This window comes from Antennarius striatus, chromosome 16 (assembly GCF_040054535.1).
Source record: "Antennarius striatus isolate MH-2024 chromosome 16, ASM4005453v1, whole genome shotgun sequence".
In the NCBI taxonomy this organism is placed as follows: Eukaryota; Metazoa; Chordata; class Actinopteri; order Lophiiformes; family Antennariidae; genus Antennarius; species Antennarius striatus.
The window spans coordinates 11,248,315-11,273,109 of record NC_090791.1 but is presented as its reverse complement, the minus strand read 5'-3'; the positions used below and the strand labels follow the sequence as shown (position 1 = coordinate 11,273,109).

The 24,795-nt window shown below is 40.8% G+C and overlaps 3 protein-coding genes across 4 annotated transcripts; 2 read left to right on the top strand and 1 right to left on the bottom strand.

Annotated features, from left to right (window-relative positions):
- The first annotated feature begins 34 nt into the window (after positions 1-34).
- Positions 35-3,706, top strand: aimp2 (aminoacyl tRNA synthetase complex interacting multifunctional protein 2). 2 transcript variants are annotated; one of them, XM_068336794.1, is made up of 4 exons: positions 35-164; positions 1,948-2,166; positions 2,498-2,732; positions 2,884-3,706. In XM_068336794.1, the coding sequence occupies exons 1-4, from the start codon at positions 150-152 to the stop codon at positions 3,270-3,272; spliced, it is 858 nt and encodes a 285-aa protein (XP_068192895.1). In that variant the 5' UTR covers positions 35-149; the 3' UTR covers positions 3,273-3,706. The 2 variants fall into 2 exon arrangements, with proteins under 2 accessions (XP_068192895.1, XP_068192894.1); XM_068336793.1 differs by having other exon boundaries at positions 41-278.
- A 1,216-nt stretch (positions 3,707-4,922) lies between these two features.
- Positions 4,923-7,551, bottom strand: zbedx (zinc finger BED-type containing X). The gene is made up of 2 exons (XM_068337270.1): positions 7,257-7,551; positions 4,923-6,953 (listed from the first exon to the last, which is right to left on the bottom strand). The coding sequence occupies exons 1-2, from the start codon at positions 7,446-7,448 to the stop codon at positions 5,232-5,234; spliced, it is 1,914 nt and encodes a 637-aa protein (XP_068193371.1). The 5' UTR covers positions 7,449-7,551; the 3' UTR covers positions 4,923-5,231.
- Positions 7,552-10,037: 2,486 nt separating this feature from the next.
- On the top strand, positions 10,038-24,570 carry LOC137609950 (voltage-dependent calcium channel gamma-4 subunit-like). The gene is made up of 4 exons (XM_068337322.1): positions 10,038-10,260; positions 20,293-20,376; positions 23,134-23,274; positions 24,044-24,570. Exons 1-4 carry the CDS (start codon positions 10,038-10,040, stop codon positions 24,568-24,570), a joined length of 975 nt encoding a protein of 324 aa, XP_068193423.1.
- Positions 24,571-24,795: the final 225 nt, after the last annotated feature.

Here is a 24,795-nt window from a genome sequence, read left to right as displayed (position 1 = left end):
CACCGGATGTGACGTCATGAGGTATTTCCTGTCTGACCGGGTAGCCGGCCCGCTGCTGCTGCCTGTCAACGTCACACAACCCCAGAACACGCCGGGATTTTGTTTTCAACCGTTTTTTTCCGACAGTCCTGCGTTCCACTGCCTCCAACATGCCCATGTACCAGGTAAAGCCCATCACCGGGGGCCACATAGAGGCCGAATTACCAACCTGCATGTACAAGTTACCCCACATCCACGCGCAGAGAGGAAGCTGCTGCCCCTCTGAACACGCGCTCCAGGTAACTTAACCGAATGACTCAGAAACTAGTCACTTATCTCCAGCTAGCTAGGTTGTGTTTGGCTGTCGTGTCACCGTGTTTCTGCTGTTCGTCACGGACACCCGCAGCTCACGCGTTGTGCTAGCATTAGCTGCTTTTGCCCAAGCTAGCTAGGAGGTAGCTAAGTTAGCTTGTTTGTCCAGTGGGTAATGTCACTTCTAGATGACGCAACAACAGCGAAACATTAATACCCCACCATCACCATCCTAATACTACTAAATGACATCATCTGGTGAAAATATTTAAGTATATTCACCCACCATTTGACGTATTGATTAATAATGTCAATACGTAGGCGTTAGATTGTACATTAGTGACACTTCCGGTTTGCAGAAGTGGGATGAAACAACATTAACCCAGGGAACTGTAGTTTAATACAGCCTTGGTGGTTTTACTTGCATTTTGAAGTCAGCCCACCTCGTACACGTCGTAAAAAAGCAAATATTAAAATTTTGTTCTGTATTAATTTGACTCCAAAATTTTGAATCACCTATTAACAAAACCAAAACCACAAATTGTTCACATAGTTAAATCATATCATCTATTACACAGTCAGTAATGGCTGTACCTTGCATCGCAGCATTGCTTGCAGCAGTCTGCCTCCTTGTGGACTGTAATTTCCTCCAGATGTCATTTTGTGCCCACTCTTCAGTCAGCTGTTTGGAGCTGGAGCTCAGTGTGTTGAGGATGTTCCTGTTGTCACATACAACATAGGTCCTGATTATGTCCCTCTATTAAACAATGAGCTTGAAGGCCATCATGTCTCAGAGGCTTTCGCATTGCTTTATTTTGTATAGACCTTTAATCGGTACCAGTCGTCTCTCCTGCTGTCGATTTGAGAACCTATTTTCGAGGTGGAACAGCTGAACATGATCACACCCCTCTTTATGTGTGGTCTTGGGTGAGAAGCGTTCATCACCCTGGTGACTTGTAGCATGCCACTTCTGTCAGCGTCATGTTTTTGTTTAACACTACCCAAAGCATTTGGGGTCCGTTTGATAAAGTAATTGTGACTTTTTCTCTGAAAATTGTGTTTTCAGATTTAAAACAATTGACAAAAATATGTTATGTGCAACCAAATCAAAAATGATAATTAATGCAAAACATAAAATTCTCAATGGTTGGTAGACATTATTGTATTATCTTTTTCTCTGTACTGCAATCCAAACAGCTGCTGTGTCTTCACAGTTTAACCTTTATAAAGTTTATAATAAAGTGAGTATTAAATTATACAGCAGTGCAAATATTGTTGTAATACAAGAGCAACATTGTATTTATACAATCTACATAAGTAGTTTCACAGCACAGCACTTGCATGGTTTGTTTTTCTCTATGTACTGTTTATGTATATGATAGTGGTGATACTTTTAGTGCAGAGTATGAATTCTTTGACACTGCAGCATAATTTTGACTTCCATCTGGGACAGCATTGTGACATGTATTACCAGTGTAAAATCTAATCAGATTTACTGAATGAAAACATATATGCCTGAAGTCTGTTAATCTGTGCACAGGCAGTCAGAGGATTTCATCTTATTTATGTTGTATCATTGTTACATGGTTGTTTATTGTTTGTGTGATCATTATCCTGTTGGTGATATCAGTCCAACTGATGGTCTTGTCGTCTCAGAACGGTGAGATGGACCCTGGGGTCAAAGCTCTGGAGGCCAGGCAGGATGAGATCATGAGAAAACTGTATGAGCTCAAAGCAGCAGTGGAGGGCCTGGCCAAGACAGTGACCACCCCAGATGCCGATCTGGACCTGACAGTCAGCAGCAGCCTCTCCTCCCAAAGCTTCAGTTCCACAAGTTTTACAGGTGCCACTGACCTGGATGCAGTACTGGGAAAGGTGAGGAATTGGGAACCGGTGGACTATCCATCAATGCATTAGCATTATTTATTATTAGCAGTATGCACTGAAAGCATTCATACCTGTTGAGTTGCAGTTTCCTTGTGGTAGAATCAGCTCTAGAAGGATTTCCTGATCACATCTGTCATTACAGGCTGCCATTCATTCCAAGTTATAAATAGCACGCCTACATCCACAACCTGTTCATATTGAAGCACATATGAGGGTGTGGACTGATGATAGGTTGTGCATGTAGACCGGATGAGCATTATTCAGTTTTGTTCTAGATGCTGTAACTGTTTATCTTCCTTTTTATGTTTTATGTCTCAAGGACCTCGGTGCTCTCCGAGATATCGTCATAAATGCCAACCCAGAAAAGCCGCCTCTCTCTCTGCTGGTGCTCTGCAGTCTGCTGTGCCAGCGCTACCGCGTGCTCTCCACCGTGCACGTCCACTCCTCAGTTACCAATGTGCCGTCACAGCTCTTGTCCTGCCTCGGTCCACGCCATGCAGACAGCTATGCCCGTCAAATGTTTCAGCTGGGCTTCACCCTCATATGGAAGGATGGTAAGGCGGAGTGAATAACATACAATCATGCTCAAATGTATTCTGTGGAATCGGTCATCGGTGTGATACTATTTGGCAATCTTTGTATTCATATTAGGTGGGTGTAAATGCTTGAATAACAATGACACATTTATCTTTGTCCTATTCACAGTTCCCAAACTGCAGATGAAGTTCAGTGTCCAGAACATGTGTCCCATTGAAGGCGAGGCCAACGTGGCACGCTTCCTCTTCAAGTTGCTGGCTCCCTACCCAAGTGACCCTGCTCTTGCCACATTGGTGGACAGCTGGGTAGACGTGGCTTTCTTCCAGCTGGCAGAGGGCAGCGCCAAGGAGCGTTCTGTTGTCCTGCGGTCCCTCAATGCCACTCTGGGGCGCAGTCCGTGGCTGGCTGGGCCGGAGTTCTCCCTGGCTGACATCACCTGCTACTGCTGCGTGCAGCAGAGCGGCATGGCCTCCTCTGCTCCTGCTAATGTGCAGCGCTGGCTCAAGTCCTGTGAGAACCTTGGTCACTTCAGCCTTGTCAAGCTACTTCTACCCTGACTGGGACCAGACACCAGGGGGAGGTGTGACCCACACAAAGTGAGAGAAGGGCATTAGAATAAAAAAGTAACGCCAGCTATGTCTGGAACATGCGCTGATACTTCCCTCCTTTCTAGACTATATCACCGATTTGACAAAGATGCAGTGGAAGCCATATGGTTGACGGTTAAAGTAATCTGTTTGTCTTTGCCGTGCTGCTTTTGTATATTCACCAGAGAGTACTTTGGGAAGTGAATTGGTGGTGGATTAAATGAAAGGTACTGACACAAGTTGTCGATCTAACACACTGTACACCTTCGACCCACTTTGTGCCTAACACGATCCTGTTATAAGCGTGTGGTAATGTCATCACAGGTATTACTGAGTGTTTTCAAAGTTATACTTTGTACAATTAGATTTTCTGAACTCATTAAAACTTTGGATCAAACTTTGAACTGGGTTTTGTTTAATTCAGTCTGACCAACTGGATTGTCAGTTATAAAACAAAACTTGTCATTGATTAACTTTGTTCTGTTGGTTGTATCCAGTGTCTCAGCACTGCACCTCCACCCACTTAGAGGAAGTATCATATAAAGAAGTGTTTATTATAATACACAACAGGAAATTCATGGTTGCTGTGATTTAGGGCACTGAAGCAATTACCTGAAACTCGCACACCTTGTGTGATGACGTGTGATGACAGAAGGTAAATCCAACATTATGAGGAAGGTTGAGTATCTTACATAAGGGCTATTTTAAAATCAGTATTTTAGTTTGACCTTTTTTGTACCGAATGTGGATTTAATGAAAAATAACTCCCGATATAAAGACATCTTTTCATATGTTCTGATGATTTCTAAAGAAGGATGGAAAATTTTTCATTCGTTTTCAACCTCAATTGGAAATGATATCAAATATAGCTATGATCTGGAACTTTTGTTTTCATGGGAACTGTGACTTAATCGTTCATCAGAACGTGTTGAATTTGTTGAGCTATGCCCACTTTCCACCTGTTCCTACCAGTCAGTTCTGAACTGGTTGCTGTGTTCTGTCTTTGCAATCAGTTGTTCAAGCTGACTTTTATCCTTGTTTGCTGACATGTTGAAGAGAAAAACCCAGCACTGATTTCAGAGAGCAGCCTCACAGCCGTCCACTAGCAGGTAGTTTTATATCTAGTAGTGGTTTGTCTTATCTCTGGCTGCTGCAGGCGATAAGAAGACATGAATGTACACACAGAACACATGCAATGATGTTGTAAAGTAGAAGTAAATCCCAGAGGCTTTCCTCTCAGGGTTGGTTTGCATCTTCAGATGTGACATATTCTTGACAGCTTGTGCCCAGGCCTTGTGTTTGCAAGCTCTGACAGCCTGACGTTGGTCTCCAAGCAGCTGCCTGACGGGAGACAAGCTCTTAACTGACATCTGGACACATAGCAAAGAAAGACACTTGGGAAAAACACTGTTGCACTAGATGTGTGGTGCTTTGTGTACTGTGTCCTCACAGACCGGTTTAAAAAAAACAACATTTATCTGCTGATGCAGTCAGGGCAGCATTTAAACAAGTCAGACAATCCACTCAGACATGCATTTGGTTTTCATAAAGAACGACCGATCGCACACAAAGAGGTTCCCTATTCTTGTATCTTTATACATAATATAAAACACAGACAGTAGGTGCATTTGTGTTCAAGAGGTGTAGAAAAGAAACTACCTTAACTGAAAGACAGTATAATCACTTCTGTTTAATCCCCTGTGGCTACATAAGATCACAACCATAGCACAGATAAGATGCTTTCATCAGTATATTCAGATCCAAGTGCCATCGCCTATGATTGTCAATTAGATAATTCCATTAATCCATGGAGGAATAGAGGATCTTTGCATTCAAAACAAGGATATGGGAGGGTTATTAAAAAAAAATCTGGGCTGCAGTGTCAGATCAGTTTTTCTGCAATGATTTTATCTTAATGTGATCGATTCTTCAGGGAAAAGCCTCAGTGATCAGCGTACACACGCTGCTATTGTATCTCAAAAGCTGAATGCGTTCAAAGTAGTCATCAGTCAGAAAGTTTCTCTGCGAGGTGACCAGGTTTCCCTTCTGACTGAAGAGACGTTGGACAGGGGCCGTGGACGGCAAAGTGGTGTTGTATTTTAGGAAAAGCTGCTTCACCCTGGGGAAGTCCTGCAGGCACTCGAGGCTCTTTCCCGTTCCTTCAACATACTTGCGAATTTCCTCCATTACTCCCCGCTGCTGGATCTGGATAGAAGGCTTCACCGGCCCGTAGCTGAAGAAGTCATCTTCGGACTCGATGGTGGAAAGGTTGCGACTGGTGTTCGCCTCTGTCACGGTACAAGGATCCACTTGAGAGGCTTCTGTGGCCAACAGCGTGCACATTTCTTCCCTTTCAGAGGCTCCCATCCACCACAGACGAAACTGAGGAGTCGTGGCGGTCGCGATCTTCGCTTCTGTGCTCGCAAACAGCTCCTGAAAACGCATGTCGATCGCAACAACAATGGCATTGATGACATCAGCAAAGTAATTTGCAGCATCTTTCTGTTCATTTAACTTGTTCTTAAGACTCAGTACAGTTGGGATGACCAGTCCTAGGTAACATTTCTGCTCCGCTTGGAAAAGTTCAAGAGCAAAAGCGAGTGGGTGAAACACAGTCACGTATTCTTTGAGGAACGCCATCTCCTCAGGCTGCATACGCGGGACCTCCAGCCGCGCACACAGCTCCGTTAACTCCCGCTCCGTGAGAGAGACAATTTTCTGCACAGCACAGAACTCCACGTTCCATCGTATGACGGCAGGGACCACCAGCGCCATCTTTCCTATTTCCTCCGCCGCATCCATGCCAACTTGGAGATGGTGACATTTACTCCATATAGCATGTACCTTAGCCATGGCGCTGTAATGTAGCTGACACATGGGCCCCTGCGACACAGCCTGCCAGAAGTCTTCAGTGACAATCAGCTCCAAGGTGTGTGACGCACAGCGCTGCACAGTCGGCAAAAACAGAAGCATGTCCTGCTCTGGCTCACCCTCGAGGACTGCACTCACGTTTTCATAGAAGCCAATGTCATCGTCACTTTCTGCACTGTCCACTACAAACTCTTTGAACACGCTGACAAAAGGGCTGCCATTATCAGTAACTGTGGTTTGGACTTTGCTTTCAATATTGTACGCCACGTGAATGTCATGTATACGTCCAGCAATCGTGTCATACGTGATCCGACCCTGCAGGCGCGCAAAGCCCAGAGTGGCGGACTTCCTCTCCAAAGACAATGCATCGATCCAATGACAGGTCATCCCGAAGAAACTCCTGCTGTTGGCGGTCCAGATGTCAGCCGTGGTGCACACATACTGGATGTTGCTAAGTTTTGCCATCAGTTCTTCCCGCATCCTGGAGAAAGCATGGTCCACTTTTGTAAACAAGGTCACCCTGTCCATGGACTTAAGCCCATCAGTTAAGCCTGCAATCAACTTCCTGAAGCCAGGCTGCTCTAGCATGTAAAAAGACTGACAGTCTTCCACAATGAAATTGAAAATGAGATCATCAGTCTTTGTTTGGGTCATGCATTTTGAGATGATTTCCGCTTTAAGTTTTTTGAGTTGGCAGTGTCTACTTTCTTCCCCGTTGTGCTCTTCTTTTTTCCTTCCCCTCTTGGCATCAGGCCTGGCTTCACAGCCCAAATGTGTTCTCTGAAAGGCAAAAAAAAAAATCAATAAGGATCGGCATTACTTGTTGCAAGTATAGGCGTTTATTTGGAATAGTTTATAAACTTCAACTGGAACAAAGAACATTTTGATGACATACATGCAAAGTAAAAGGATTTCTGGAGAGAATATCACACTGAGCCTGCAACCACGAGTTAGTAATCAGCAGGCAAGTATAATGTAACGTTATGAATCGAGAGGCAGCTTATTCATTCTCCATTTAAACATTAACTTAACGGGTACAGGACATTATTACAGAAGGGGGAAAAAACACTTTCTGTGACTTACGTCTAAATGCTTCTTTAGGTTGGATGTTGAGGTTTTCGACGTGGAAAGCAGATTAACCCTTGGCAGACACAGATTACATTGAACGATGATATTTTTCCCTTGATCTGCCTTGTACGTGAAATGGTGGCGATAACGCCAAGTATGCATAGCCGATTTAGCCTCGCTTCCAGTTTCATTTTGTTCCACATCCATTACGGACCCTAACTCTACCGTTATTTCGGTCTTGAATATTAATAAAAGTATCGTAATCCGATTTAGTAATTGTGATTACACGTAAAGTAACGATGGCGGTAGAGAAACCCTCATGAAAAGGGGCAGGCCTTTGTTTAGATGTAGCTCAGGAAACAGCCAAGGATTCGCTAGCATCGTCACGATCACTAACGCACGTGCGCGCTGACACTCTCTAAACTCTTGAAAAATAAAGTAATACGCATGCGTATTAACCAACAGACACGCCCATATATGACGTCACTGTCCAGACCATGAAATATGTTCCTGCATCAATGGTAGGTCTTTTTCAGCGTTTCCCTTTCCTCCAGCGTTCGTGCGAGTTGGCGCCGCCATCAGGCCATAGTATTTACCCAGTTAATGTAAACAGAGACTTCTAGTTAACGATTTAACATGAAAATTACATCCAACCATTTTCTTGTAGACCATGTGATAAAATTACTGAAAATACATACATTAATAAAACACAGCAAAAGTAAGACAAACAGAAGGAGAGAAGGAGCAATTACCATTTATTATTTTTATGTATGTGTCCCTCTTCCAAAATGTAAACACAAATTATAATTAATGAGGTAAAAAAAAGTGTGAAAATTGAAATAGATTCAGAATAATAATAAAATTAACTATAAAATTAGTTTCAATCTCCCACAAGAAATTTGGAAAAGCTGTCAACCAGTTTTGAAGGTGTTGTGTGCATGTGAGGATCCTTAGTGGAAGAACAGTGAATCAAATTTTAAAATAGATCTCAGTATAAATGCTGATTCTGGATCATCCTTTCACGTTATTCCGTTGTTAGAAAAAATGTGACAGTTAATGATCATGTTAGCTACAATACTGTTAAATATGATTCAGTAATCTTATGAAGCATGTCTGGTTAAAGACAGTTACAAGTATTAATATTGCATATTATTGTTTTTGATGATGTTGATTTAATCTATGAAATTATTGTTTTATTGAAGTACACTTTGCTCTGAAATCATTCATCATTCATCACTACCGAATGATAATAAATTTACATCAGCCTTGTTATTATTTGACATATAATGTATAATTTTCACAACATGAAAACAAGTTGAAACTATTCACAATGCTTATCTGAACAGATACTTTCATAAATACTTCACTGGATGCAGTACTGGTGTGGCAACGATTGTAAAATTGGGGACTGTGCTTTACGAGGACTCCACGGCCAGCATCACCCAGGATATAACCCATGTAATGTGAGATTGTGTTCATATATCATGAAGTTATGAATTTAATGGCCATTACATATCATTTGATTGTTGTTCTGTCCTGATGGTGACAGCTAAAGACTGTCAAGTTCACACGATTGTGGTTTGACCTTCCTACTAATTTGACAAATACCAAGTCAGTCAATTAGTTTAACAGGCTTACATTCATTTATATAGAGTTCAGGGAAGCATCTATGTATTGATCGAATGATTGACCAACCAACCAATCGACCAACCGACTGACCTATCTATCTATCTATCTATCTATCTATCTATCTATCTATCTATCTATCTATCTATCTATCTATCTATCTATCTATCTATCTATCTATCTATCTATCTATCTATCTATCTATCTATCTATCTATCTATCTATCTATCTATCTATCTATCTATCTATCTATCTATCTATCTATCTATCTATCTATCTATCTATCTATCTATCTATTGCTGTCCTGTGACCCTCTTGGGAAATAGGACGAACATGACTGATGTACTGTGTAGTAACACACGCTCACTGAGCTCTTAATTGCTTTTTTAATGCTTTATTCAGTGGGGAATTTGTTGGCGTTAGTGATTCACGGAGAGGAACCGTGGTGTCAAATGGTCTCATCACTTCTGTCCCCCACCCCCATTTTCTCCCTCATGTCGCCTGGTTGAGTTTGGTATTAAAGCTGGTTTGTAGTGGATGGAGTTGTGTCCAAATGTCTTACATGAGAACTTGACCTTTGGGCTGATTAATATTCCTGTTAAGACATTTTTATATCATGAAGTCATTAATGACCTGGATGAAATCTCTCCTGTCACTGGGAGTTTTGTATGTTTTTACTCAACAGCACATCTCCTCCTTTAGAAAGGTTTAGTGAGGGTGGGGTTTCACTTAAGAGCCATTGACGTAGACTAGCCCTCTTTGGCAACGGGTTTTAGCAGAGGCGCAGTCTGTGTAGGAGCAGACAAAAGTGTTTTGAAACAAAGATAAACGGAAGACGAGAAGAATGAAGCACTGAGGAGCTCTGGAGTGATTTGATTTTGGTACATGATGCTGCTATCGCGCTGTCCTGCGCGCGTCAAACCTCTGTGGAGCATCCGGAGTGGACACAACCGGCAGTCATCAGCAAACAGTTGGTTTTGAGCATCACGTCAGGTGATCGTTTCACACAATAATCTGATATCTTCGTACTCGTTTTTCTGGGTGACACTTTGAGCGCAGGAGTTGAGTGAGCGGCCGCACCTAAATAAGTATGACCGAGGGATCCGCGCCCTGACGCGCTCTGTTAACTGCATGCTGGACCGGTGAGAGTGTGGATTAGTATGAGGCGCAATGGCTTGGTGTGACCGCGGGGTTCAAACGCTGCTGGCCACAGTTGGGGCTTTCGCCGCCTTCAGCCTGATGACCATCGCCATCGGAACGGACTACTGGCTGTATTCACGGGCGTACATTTGCAACAGCACCAATGCCACTACTGACGAGACTCAATCACAGCCCAAAACCAAGAAAGGCGACCTCACCCACTCCGGGCTATGGAGAATCTGCTGCATAGAAGGTAAGCCTGTTCCAAAAACACAGGAACATATTTAATATATTCGGAATAATACAGAATAATATAAAGTGGACTCCATGGTTCCAGTTCTTTGCAACAAGTAGTTTAAACGGTCTATTTTTTCCACGAGGATGAGTCTTTTGTTTGAGCGCACAACAGGACGCGCTCCTTTTACGCACGTCAAAGGGCTGAATCAGAACATAGATAGGAATGAAACAACAAAATGCAAATATAATAATAAGTGTGAAACAACTTTTAGATGTCATAGATCCTATGATCTGATAAAGATCTATATAAATCACAGACAAATGATCTGCGTTCCGTTACGCGCTCAACTCAAGCTGTCTCCAAGCGGTTACAACGCATTGTCCAAACACAGACGCACACAGTGGTTAGGGTTGCCACTGTATGTGAGTCTCTGTAACGGAAGACGGTGCCAAGCTGGTGCGTGTCATTCATTCACTTTCAGCCCGGTTGCTGACAGGAAATGTGCGCGCTATACTTTCATTCATGTCTTCATTGTATCCGATGCTGTTGCTTGGCGACTTCCCTGAAATCGCTATGGAAACATACCCAGTGACATTAAAAATGGATAATTCTGACTTCACGTCATGCCCAAGCAAATTATAAAATATATATACATTTTATACATAAAGTAAGCAACACATGTTTAATCCTATCCTCCATTTGATGGGTGTTTTAGATCATTTTTACGCGTTTAATTTTGCAAAAAGAGCTGCGCTGGCTGTGACGTCTTGGTTAAGAGGCAGACAGACGCTCATTCATTGACCGATTTTCCTTTCGGCCACCTCCCGACATCTCGCCTCAGCTATCAATGAATGAGTTGCTGTGATTAGATGAATTTGTCACAAACGTCTTCAACAGAAAGAAAAAGATCCAGATTTCCAAATAGACATCCTGCTCTACGAAAACATTGAAATACAACAACAGCAGACGTTTTACAAACACAAAAACCGATACAGGTTTCATTATAAGATTTTAAAATGACCACCACTACTACCATTTTTATACGTAAAAGTAGTACGCCACTTTGTTTTATATGAAAGTAATAATGTAGGTCTGATTCATTAACAACAACAACAACGACAACAAAAACAATAATAATAATAATAATAATAATAATAATAATGATAATATTTCTTCTTATTATTGTAATGTTGGCATTGATCACATGCTGTAATCCTCCTCCACATGGATTGGCAGACTCCCTGGACGTGATCCTGCTCAATGGTTTCCACTCCAAAACTTGGAATGCATACCAATGGCATTATGATTATGTTGCATTCATGCAGGTTTTCTTTGTGTGTTGGTATGGGTTAGTTTAACAAGTTAACAACAGCTTAGTTGGATAAAGACATTGTGGCCATTTCTCCAAAAGAAAAGTGTTTTCAGAAACACAATTACTTAGAAAATGTGACCAAAATTCATGCTGAGAATCATTATAATGTCTGCCCCACAAATAGATGTACCATCAGATATAAAAAATAAAGCAAATGTTCTCTTGAATTAGAGCAGTGGTACATTTTTAAATCTATTTAAGTACTGTACATTTTCAGTCCATAAATATACAATGCAGACCAAAACCTTTCAAAAATGTTTAAATATATAAACTGTGGAATTATTGCTTTGTGATTGCTTTTTAAATAAAACCTACACAGCATCAGTCACATTTTGCACAAACCCTTTTCATGGGAAGCAAACCAGAAAGTTGTGTAATTAAAGAAAAATAATGCCCTGCAATGTTTCTTGATGCAGGCATTTTTGATATATCTAAGTTAAAATTAAAATCTGTCAACCCAAAGCAGTTAAATATTTGACACTATTCTACCTTAAATAATTTTTTTTTTTTAAAAAGAAACACAACACACCTTTGTTGCTTTGTGGGAAATGTTGGATATAGTATTATCAAAGGCCAAATACAGAGAAGATTCAGCTTTTCATCATCATTTTGTCTGTCTCTAGTCCTGTCCTATTGTGATTATGGATGTTTTAGACACACATAAAGAACATCCTGGTGTGTTATGACGTGGCTGGGTGTCTGCCTGCCGCAAACCTGCACTCTTCATTAAAACCTTTAAGAACTTAAAAAATAGAAATAAATTGCAAATGCTTGCCAACAATTATGTCAAGCAGGATTTCCCACCAGTGCTTTGAAATAATGAAAGTGGATTAATGACAGTAGAGGCCAAATTGATGTTGATGAGACTGGGGACAAAAACCATCTTAAACAGTCATCCTTTGCTGAACCTAATACTTTCACATCTGTGCCTCTGCTTGCAACTAAGATGCTGGACAGTGTCTGTGTTGTCATGGAGACTCATAAGTATAGAGGAGAAGGCAATGAAGGGAGACAAGAAGGAAGACTCAACCCCTCAATACACACACACACACACACACACACACACACACACACACACACACACACACACACACACACACACACACACACACACACACACACACACACACACACACACACACACACACACACACACACACACACACACCAACCTTTGGCTGTAATGACTAACACTGGGTTATTGACGGGGACAGGATGGTGTGTATCACAGCTATTGGGGAAGGCATCACCACATTTGGCTGAACAGATTGCAGCCACTAAACATTGCTGTAACACATGAAGCAGAGGCCTCAGCTCTTGCTCTTGTCAGAGCCAAGGCCTCATAAGCAAACAGACAGATTTAAATGAGATTTAAAGGTGTGCATCTTATCACTGGTTTTCTTCAGTTGGCTTTTTTTTAGTCACTTTTGCCCCTGTGTCTTATTTTATTGCAGAAAGACATGAATGCTTTTAACTCCTTTACAAAGGTAAAGGGAACAGATGCATGAGGGAGGTTGTAAATGTAATTATGGATTGAAGTGACTTACGTCAACAAAGACCTGACAACCTTGAAAAAACATTTTACTCTAACAACAGTTAAGAAGTTAGATGAATGTTTGTTTCTTATCATTGAAATACTTCTTCTTGAAAAGACGTGACTGGATTGTATTTTCAGATGTTGATGAATGTTTATCTGTTCACTCTATCAATGTTTGTCACAAAAAGAAAGACGTCTTCCTCCGCTGTCCTTTGGATAAATGCTAATTTAGTTAGTTATTTATTTCAGGCAAGGCAAATTTCATGCTACTTTGCAAAAATGATTCACATAGTTGTTTTTATTATGGATCAATTGAGCCTGACTAGCAACAATTCATTCATTTTAAGGAAATACAGCTATGTAATACGACAGTGTACAAATACAGATGCAGGTAACTGGAACAGTTTCCTTTGTAGCTGCATCACATTTAACTTTTATTACATTTGTATTTGACTGTTTTTCCTTTTCAAAAATTGTTAGTAAATTGTGCTGTGTGTAGTGGTAGAGGTTATGGTCTATCCACATCAGTACAAATAGAATTTTTCCCAGTTATGTGTGCATACAAATTTTCTAGTTTCCTTTTTTGTTTTCCAACATGAATCCATTGAGGCCAGAGCACGGAGTGTTCCTAATTGGCAACCGAATCAACGATGCATCAGATGCTGCTGCCTTTGTGTGACGAGTGAATAAACTAACATTGACAATGAAAAATGCCCTGCTGACTAATCCAATCAGCAGTTCCATATTTGCATTGAGAATCAGAGCTAGAGGTGATGTGAGTGGCAAAGAAGGTGTCTCCATTAAGCGGACAATAGAAGTGTTGGATGGGGTCACTTCACCATTCCTCCCATGTACGTCTGTAATTAAAATGTGACAACAGAGATGTCTCATTAGCCAAACTAACCCAAATTCAACCTCAGTCACTCTGACCTCTTCTCATCTTCTTATTTCACTCACTTTTTTCATCTTTTCAGAGGTTGTCTTTTCATTCTTTTATCCCTTTTCTCTTCTGTTTCCTACCTTCAAAATGAGTCCTGTTAATTTTTTCATAATCACGGCACCTTTAAATTTTTGACTAATTTCTCTTCACATCTCTTTCAAACTAAGTTCTACTTTCCTTTTCCTGTCTGTCTTGCTGGGGGTTTATCAGAGAATTGATGCTACTCTCACTGTTGTATGATAAATTCAGGTCAAATGATCCACTGTGTAAAAAATGTCAGTCTCTCTATTTATTCAGCAGGTAGTATGTTTAATATGTGCAGGGGTTTTATCTGAAAATAAGACAGCAACCTTGTGTTCAGACCTGTGTCACAGTGGAGACACACCCTACCCAAGGTGTGGTTGCCTAACAAACAACCAGGTAAACAGAGTACAGTATTTTCTGAACTATAAGGCGCACTGAACTACAAAGCGCACCTTCTACGAATGGTCTATCCTGAAGCCTTTTCATATATAAGGCGCACTGGATTAAAAGGTGCATCTTCAATTAATGGCCTATTTTAAAACTCTTTTCACATAGAAGGCACACCGGATTATAAAGCGGGATTATAAGGCGCACTGTCGGTTTTTGAGAAAATTAAAGGCTTTTAGGTGTGCCTACTCAACAGCATCTTTGCAAAAAGCTTTCTTAAGTTCGTGTTAAGTGGCATTTGTAAGGGCGGACCAATAGCCCAATAGCATGTTGCTCATGGAAATTCTCTCAAGATTGTTCCTTCACAGCTCAGCACAATCTCACTATTACAGCGCTCAGTTCTGTCTGATTGAAGGAAAAATATTCTGAAAGATTCTAGCCGAGCTAAGCTAACTGGTTGCAAATGGTAGCCTCATAGACACCATAGTGGTATAAACAATTTTCAACTGTTTCAGAAGTGCAGGCATTTCTTTCCTTTCTTTTCTTTAGAGAAACTTCACATTCATCATTGCTCTAAGATGATTCTTTACTTTGCCCTTCTTTTACTTCTAAGTTGATGGCAGAAACAATAAAATGTAGGCAAGTCAGTATTGCAGTTGTCGATGCATACACTATATCTATATATTATAACATTGTTATAGCATATTAATCTCAATATTATTTAAAAATGTATTACTTTTACATATTTATAGGAATAAACACATGCACAAAACCGTTCAACAACAAACACAACTTAAATGTTACAGGAAAAGACTGGGAAAAATTTATTTACAAATTTATTCATAATCATAGACGATATCAGGGTTCCACAAAAACTTCTAAAGTCCTATTTAGCAGTAAAACAATGGCATCTAAAATAAGCTGTTACTTAGAACCGTTTTATAAGATAAGCACCCTTCAGAACAGGCTTTGAGCGACAGATCTCTGCTTTCTTCAAACTACACGAAAACACTTGCAAAGTCGACTTCAAGCAGAGCTGCATTTGAAGAAATCGCTGCCCGGTGACATTTTAATTAACTGTCAGTCATATCAACATTGGATCGCCAATATTTCTCTAAATTACTTTTGTTTCATCCTCAGTTGGACTGGGGGGAAAAAAAATCAGAGGGGCTTTGTTTGATGACTCAGGTGCTTTAATGTTCTGCCCAGCTATTCCCCGCTTCCAGAGCTAATAAATGTGTGTAGGAGAGTCTGAACAAGTTGTGTGTGCATGTTTGCGTTTGATATCAAGCCCTGGTAACAGTGCTCTATCTGTTTACAGCGTCATAAAACCCAATCATCCCACCTGCCGTAAAACTCAGAGTGTTCTCCCTCGATGATCTCCATGCTCTCTGTCATGGATCTAAAAGCAAAGTGGAACGAGAGAGGAACACTGTGCTGCAGCTCAGTTTTGTTGTGTAACTGTCATGTGCAGCTCTTCTGAAATAATATCACCCACTGGAGGCTATGCAGTTCTGTTGAAATTCAATATGAAAGACAATTTTGATTAGTTTAATCATCAATCAATTGCAGAGATATTGCCGTGAAAACGGGGATACGATAAAGCACGGAGCTGTTTGTCATGATACACCCCATTCCCAGGGAGTGAGGACTCAGTGTGAGGATGCTGTTGGTGTATTCCACTGAGGTCACCCCCTTATTGGCTGAGAAGTGTTAATTCAAAATAATGACAACTTGTATCATCCTGTTGCTAAAGGCATTACAGCTGTGACAGCTGCTACCAATGCAATTTGTGTGTTTGTACACCCAGGTGCCCACTGGTGTCTTGGGTCATATGCCATTAAATGGTGACAGATGGTTTTTGTTTTTTTCTGTCCAGGAAAGTTGTCTTTTTTTTGGATGTGTATCAATATAAATGTCAAAATGATCCATGGGGATTGTTTATGTAGATTAGGTTATTAAAGACTAACACTGGTTGCCATGGAGAGGAAGAAGTGATGTTCGGCGAGGGGTTTAGCAACTCCAATCAGAGTCACACTACCCATTATTTCCTGCGTAATATGTAGACAACATATAACTGTTTTGTCACAACATAACACATAAGCATTCCCCAGACATGAGGATAAAACCGTCTTTTCTTCACAGCCAGTGACGTGTGTGTGACCAGCTGTGAGTCTGGCTGGCCGACCTGAGCCACAGCTTTCACACTGGACCACACTATCAATCTGATCTGTACCAGGTTCTGTCGCGCCTGTCCTGAGTTCCTCCTCTCTGATTCCTGTCTCCTCCTCTATTTGAGTTCCTGAAGCTGGCCACCTTTCTTTTTAGTCACCTCTGTCATTCCTTTTCTTGGTGTGTTTGTTGTTTAATTTCCTTGTACCTTCTTCCCTTGTTTAATCTCGGACTCCCCCTCCTCTTTGGCCTCCCAGCTAGGCAGTATTCAGACTTCATCTCATTTCATGCAACTGACATCGGGCGCGCACACACACACACACAAACACACACACACACACACACACACACACACACACACACACACACACACACACACACACACACACACACACACACACACACACACACACACACACACACACACACACAGACTAAGTGTATACATTGTGCTGATAACCGTCACTCATAAATCACCAGCCTCAAGGCCTCTGCTTATAATCAGATTCCCAATCAGTTGCAATATTGTCTTTTATTTCTTCCATTCTGTCTCCCTGTCTCCATCTCTCTCTCTCTCTCTCTCTCTCTCTCTCTCTCTTTCTCACACACACACGCACGCACGCACGCATGCACACACACACACACACACGGGTCTGGACTACAGCAGAGGATGGAGATGATGATGCACTGGAACTCTGCGCCGCAGCGGCTTCCGCATTCAGTGGTCACGTGGGTGTCATACGTCACTGGGGCCAAACGTAGCTTAGCAACCATAACAAAACAATGCAATTCTAGACGCGATTAACACCAAAGGTATCATGGTTACGTTAGCGGTGAACGGTTGTGTCAACAGAACAGCAAAAAGACGCGACTTTCAAATAAATTCACTGTGGAATTAATAACAACTAGAGTTGTTATTAATAACACACAGCCCAAAAGTAATAAATGGCGGTTAGCTCAATGCTAATATAATATGGATAATCCCATTGACGGGCTAGCGTGTTAACATTTTTCCCAGAAGGTATTCTAAAGAACGACAGGTCCTTGTCTTTGCGTATTTTTGCTGTTCTGTTGACACAACTGTTCACCGAGCAGGTAACCATGATACTTTTGGTGTTAATCGCGTCTAGAGTTCAGTGAATCACTATTTTTATCGAACAGACAGAGGGAATAACCTCAGCTGATGTTGTCTACCTCTGTGAGGAAAAAAGGCTTGTATTCATCCTAGTTAATGATAGAGAAAGCCTCCTTATACGTATCTCACGCCTCACAGGCTACACAGATTAGACCTGATCTGTGAACGTATTCATTTCAAAGGTCCAACCGATGACAGACAGGCACCTGTCAACCCCATTTCATAGACGCCTGAGTCTCAACAGGCATCACTGCCTGTGTCACAGCTTTTAAGGCCATGCTTGCTTCCATTAACTAGGTCTGCTGCTTAATAAGGGACATCAAATTAATTAGCGTCAAATCAGTGAGTGGAAATGGAGCACAAGTTTCTGTGTCTAGTCGCTGATGGAAATAAGGACTACGGACTATTTTAAGCAGCAATGGGAGACTTTGTGCCTCGTGAAAAATCACATCTGGCACCTGTAGAAAGATCAAGAGCTGTGAAGATAAGAAAAATACTGACACCTTTGCTGTGTTGTTAATTGCTGTGTAAACACTAAATTATGTAGGCATGTGGCAAATTTTACACGTGCATTTTTCTAACAGATAGAGTGTGTGTGCTTGCGTGTGTGCGTGCGTGCTGTGCATGGGTTTGCGTCTGTGTGTGTGTGTGTTGTAGAGAAACTTAAAGGGACAGTCAAGTTAATTTTAAGTGACATACAGTATATACATATATGTCATTCATCATTATGAAAAATAGAAGACAAAATAAATTTTATATGTGTAGCATCATCCGTTTGGATGATGTGTAGCATCATCCAAACAAACTCTTGATACTTTTGTCTTGTGCCGTTCCTGGAATCAGTGAACACTCATACATCACCGGTCAGGAGCTGTTCTGAGCAATAGTGGCTTAGTGATTGACACCTCTTTGGGATGCAGATAAATACAAATACATAAAAACTATTTAAATCTTGTCAGTGTTTATAGGTGTTTATAGAATAAGGTATTCAGAGTCAAAATGGTGATTGGATTGCTAAAAATCTCACCACTGGCTACATCCATTAAACCCTCCCCCACTGTCCTTCTCACTAGCTAAGGTGTTGTTTACACTCCAGCTCAATTTCAGCTGTAGGCTTCTCTCAGCTTTGACCTTTCTCTCTCTCTCTCTCTCTCTCTCTTTCTCTCTCTCTCTCTCTCTCTCTCTCTCTCTCTCTCTCTCTCTCTCTCTCTCTCTCTCTCTCTCACACACACACACACACACACACACACACACACACACACACACCACACACACACACACACACACACACACACACACACACACACACACACACACACACACTCACACACACTCACACACTCACTCATTGTCACTTGTGGCATTAAAAGCTTCCACCACATGCGCTTTTGTAGTTGAAAATAGGCTTTTTGCCCCCACCCCCCGTAACTCAACCATGCACCTGAGCTGGATTTGGACACGCGCCACAGCCTCTTCAACCCACCAGGCAATGAATTCTTAATCTTACCCCCATCTCCTGTAGACACTGATCCCCAAAACACAAACGGCTTAAATGCCATCTTAAAATTGCAGGATTTATGTTGGGCATGAGGAGCTGTGAACAAAACCTTATTGGATTTTTCGAGTGTAAAATATTTAGGTCATAGGCCAGAGTCTAAATTGCAAGACAGTAATGACAGTAATGAATACCCACGGATAACATTTGTGTGCTACATGCAGGTGTCTAATTTATTTCATCCCCAAAAGCTGGGTGTTTTCTGAGCTTTCACGTTCTCACATTAAACAATACAAACAGCCGCTGCTTGCCTATGAGTGCTGTTCTTTTCTCACAGGTGTCTGACGTGCAACCCAGTTTAAAATTAATCAGAAAGACTGTTTTCCTTTCCTTTCTGTTAAATAATGAAAAAGGTTTCGTTAAAAACTACTATATGGCTGGCCTGTGAATAGCTAATGCGGTTGTGAGTAATTGAGGAACGTCAGCGCATCTCTGTGAGCTTTTTTGGGACCCATTAATTTTGAAAGGGCAATGGCTAACAAGGAAGCTTGTTTTGCAGGGGTTCAACCTAAAATAGCCAGAAAAATCCTGTCCCTTTTTGTTAGAGACAAAAAAAAAAGAATGTCATATTCCAGTGGACACAGCTTTGCTGGGCAGCATCTACGACTCTGCCTCCAGCTCCTACGCATCCTTTAACCAGTTGAGACCAAATGGGGTTTGATAGATTCACATCAAAATTACAGCCAGCAGCATTTTTTAAATTCATTTATTTCAGGCAAGGCAAGGAAAAAACAAAAAATAGAAAAATAAAAAAATAAATAATTAACTAAGCAAATAAATAAGCAAAGTATTACAAAAATCTAGTCAGCCGTCTTCACGGTTGACTCCAGAATCCAGTCCTGATCTCAGAAACATGGTGTGTAAGTGTCACATTTGTGTGACATATAAATAAAACATGTGTTTTCTGTTTGTCTGTGTCCCACAGGTATCAATCAAGGCAGCTGTTACAGAATCAACCATTTCCCTGATGACAATGACTACGACACAGACAGCTCTGAATACCTGCTGCGTAAGTGCTCCCTGCTCACCCTCTTAAGTTTTACATTTTTGAAAGTATCAGCTTTTTTGCAAGAAGCCCATTGACCATCTTATTGTTTGCATTTGGGTGCAGTCTACAGACAGGCAATCCTCTGAGATGGATAAAGTTCTCGAATGTCACAGGATTCAACGAGGCTTTAAATAAATCCAGGGATACATCTCTCACTATCTCCTACATAACCCACAATACGTTTCATGTTTCTCAGTTTAATATTCTCGCAAATCATTGTCAAGAGACAAATTACTTGTCAATTAATGGGACAATTAAAGATAGCTACTGCAAGTCAATCCTGATGAGACGGGGCTGTGACTGTCAAGTCATGTTCAAGAGTCTTATTTTTCTCTCACATTTCAACAAAAGAACCTCATTATTATTCTTATTTTCATAAAAACTCATTTTATTAAGGTTATAAAATATGAGAATATTCATTTCTATTTGCGATGCAGTTATTGCGTTTTATGCCTTCATTGCTTTGAGTCATGCTGGTTCATGATCAGCATCTTATTTGCATTTCCCTCATTTTTATTCTTTTTTTTTCTGTAATTTCATTATGTGAACCATGATGCGAGCTGCGCTCTCTGCAAGAAGAACTTGCTTACTTAAACGGTAGCGAAGAGTTTTCTCAGTTTTATGAGGACATAAAACCTTCATTTAAACCCAAGTGTGCAGGAAGAATGGAAAACTATGGTGGGACAATCCACATGGTGTCTGGAGATCCTCCACCGACACAGATGCCATTTATCTGTGTTTAGGGTACTTTTCACATGGGGTATTTATCTATGATAAGGAAAACTTTGGGTACATGTTCTAACATCGTCCAGAGGAGGTGTCTGGCTCTGCATCACATATCTGAAGTTATTAAAAAGCAATTGTCTCGACTACAAGAATGAATGGATTCATTTCCGTATACAGAACCAGCCAGTTATATTTGTTTACATTGCGGAACACTCCATATATATGGAGAATATTTCATGTCAAATGGAATAAACAGAGAAATGATCTACCAATTTCTATTGAATGTCCCTGAATTCTTCAATGATTTTAAGAATGAACTAACCCATACGCCAGCTGGCCATCTCATGAAACATCCAAATGAATGTGACACAGTTAGCTGTGGATGAACTAAAGGGATAAATGCTTTTGCTGCTTTTTCAAATGGTAAATTTCAGAACTTAGAACATCTATAATTTAATAAGTTATTGCAGTAACAATTTTTGTCTTCTTCATTTTCATTTCCTAAATGCGTGCTTTTTGTAATAAGTTTATTCCTTACTGTCTCATGTTTTGCACCATCTACTATAAATTACTGTCTTTGCTGAAGGCTTATTGTAGTGACTTTTGTGCATGAGTCACATGAGCTCAGCTTGGCATCTGGGTATCAATAATCAGCTAACATCAGAGGCATGCTCCTGGGTGTAGACACCATGTGATATCTAACTTGGTGCCAGGCTGTGTTGTTAGACGACTGCAACTTTTATTAAACAGTTTTTTGCCTAAAAATTCAATATATAATTTGCAGCTGGTTCTTCATGCTGCAGTCAGACTCTTATCAGTAACAAGGATTGACTTGTTTTGCCCAACACATTATGGCATAAACTAACTGCTGGTTTATTTTAGATTTATTTCTTAAGTTTCCTTTACATGATATATGAAAGTTTGACTGATCTTGCACCTCCCTACATTAATTTTTTTCTTTTATTTTACATTCCTGCCAAGTTCCTCCTCAACTTTTCTTTAGAATTTTACCAGTATGTTCCATGAAAGTACTGGTGAGAATGTTTTTGTCTTTTTATCCTCCTAATCTGTCAAACTCACTAACATAAGATATGGAAATAAATACAAAATTTTTTTTTAGAGGAAAAGACTTATTTTTTTAAAAATCTGACATAATTTGCGGGAAATTATTTTAATAATCAAGAGAAATGGGTTTGATAATGAGGCTCTGACACAGCGATCTAAAACAAGAACTCAATGTATGGAAATTCTGAATATTCACCACTACAAAAATAGGACAGAATGGACAAAGCTCCTAATTTTTAGAAGTGGGCACCCCACAATGGTTGCACTGTCATGAAAAAAAAAATAGTTAAAACTAATCTGCATCTTTTCAAAATATTTATAAAACTGGTTTTTAATGATAATTAGAGGTTTTCAGATATTCATTTAACAAAAGAACTTAAAACACATCCAACTTAATATCTCCATCATATGTACAGAGGAGCAAAGGAGTCTTTGGACAGAGTCCAGAATCCATTAGCCTGGAGGTTTTATTGAACTTTACAGTTGAATGTTTACTTTTCTGTTGAATTAGTTCAACCGTCTTTGGTAAAATGACAAAGTGATTCATTTCTGGGAAGGTTACAGTCACTGAGAGCTCTTGTTACATCCCACTGCAGATTAGCAAAGCTTTGTCACAACAAAGCCTGAAAGTATGAAAAATAATGGCGGTTTCAAAGGGAGAAGAGGCGTAGAAGTGGATAGTTAAGGTTTAGGAGGGTAATGGAAATTCCAGTTATTTAACAGTCACTATACACGAAATCACAATGTACTGTATACGCAATGATTTATAATTTTAACTATTGATTATTGGATTAACTTATTATTTACTGTCTTTTAATGGTGGGTTGGGTTTTTTTTTTAAGTGTTGAATAGCAACACGGTTGTTAATGAATTGTGCTTAAACTATGTATAGTGAGCTTCTCTGACCTCCCTCTTGTATCTCTGCAGGCATAGTGCGTGCCTCGAGTGTGTTCCCCATCCTCAGCACCTGTCTGTTGATGCTCGGCGGGTTGTGTGTTGGGGTTGGTCGTGTCTACAGCAAGACAAACAACGTCCTTCTCAGCGCAGGCATCCTATTTGTGGCTGCAGGTGAGCAGGTTGGATTATATTGTTAACCATACTCACAGTCACAGCAATCATGTTGGGGCTGAGGCTTTATCTGGAAAACAGGCATCACATGTGGCGCCTCATGAATGGTGAAGTCATTTAATGGACTTCATTCTTCACTGAAGAAGGTGTTATAGGACAAGACTCTATGGCTAATGTTACTCATTCATATACTGACATGTGTTCAAACACACACACACACGCACGCACGCACGCACGCACGCACGCGCGCACACACACACACACACACACACACACACACACACACACACACAGAGAGAGAGAGAGAGAGAGAGAGAGAGAGAGAGAGACTAGCACAGCCTTGTTTCCAAGCACGTTTAGATTTAATATTAGACTGTCCTGAGAAAATGACAAAAAGGGGAGGCCAGGTTGTATTTTTATGACAAGATAAATGTACAACTAACATTTTAAAAACAGTTAGAATCATGTTGCGATTTGTTCCGTGAAAGGAAGCAAAAGTGTCTTGGAGAAGGGTCGTCATTGAAGCTCTACTGCAAAGCTGTTGTTTGCTGATAAATAATTTGGGAGGTCATTGATTTCAGATTAGCCTTTATTGTCATTGTATCAAATACTATGTATTAAATACAACCAAATTAGAGAAGCATTGAATTTCCTAATTTGGATTGAGAAAGTCATTGATGGTTGTTCAATTTGAATCTTTATTATGTCTCGTCTTTTTTCGTTTTTACTTGTTTATTTGGTCTTTTTCTTTTTGTGTCTTGTCCATCAGGTCTGAGCAACATAATTGGCATCATTGTCTACATCTCCAGCAACGCAGGAGACCCCAGTGATAAACGAGATGATGACAAAAAATACACTTATTCCTACGGCTGGTCATTCTACTTTGGTGCCCTGTCCTTCATTGTAGCTGAAACTGTGGCAGTCCTTGCCATCAACATCTACATTGAGAAAAACAAGGAGGTCCGCTGGAGGGCACGACGTGAATTCATACGTTCTCTCTCTTCCTCTTCTCCGTACTCGAGGATACCAAGCTTCCGTTACCGCCGGCGGGCATCCCACACCAGCTCTCATTCTACAGAGGCATCACGGGAGAACTCACCAGTTGTTGGCCTGAAGGGGGCGCCATCCTCTGGCGGGGCCCTGGATGAGCTGTCCATGTATGCCCTGGCAAGAGACAGCGTGACAGAGAACACATACAGCCCTGAACACGAATCAGCCGCTGATTTCCTCCAGGTCCATAACTGTTTCCCCAATGATTTGAAGGATGGGGTGAATCGCAGGACCACACCAGTGTGAAGGCAGCATTGTGGGTCCAAGTGTACAAATGGAAGTAGACCTAGGCTCATCTGTTGGTGCCTAAGTCCTTGTGCTAGCCTAACATCATAGAGGAACAGTTTTAGAGCTGTTCTTTTTGAAAATACCCAAGAACAAGGAAGGGCAGTCCATTGGATTAAAGATGCTTCAAGAGATCATCAAAACAGAATAGATATACACCATCTGTGTTGTAGCCAATTCACAGGT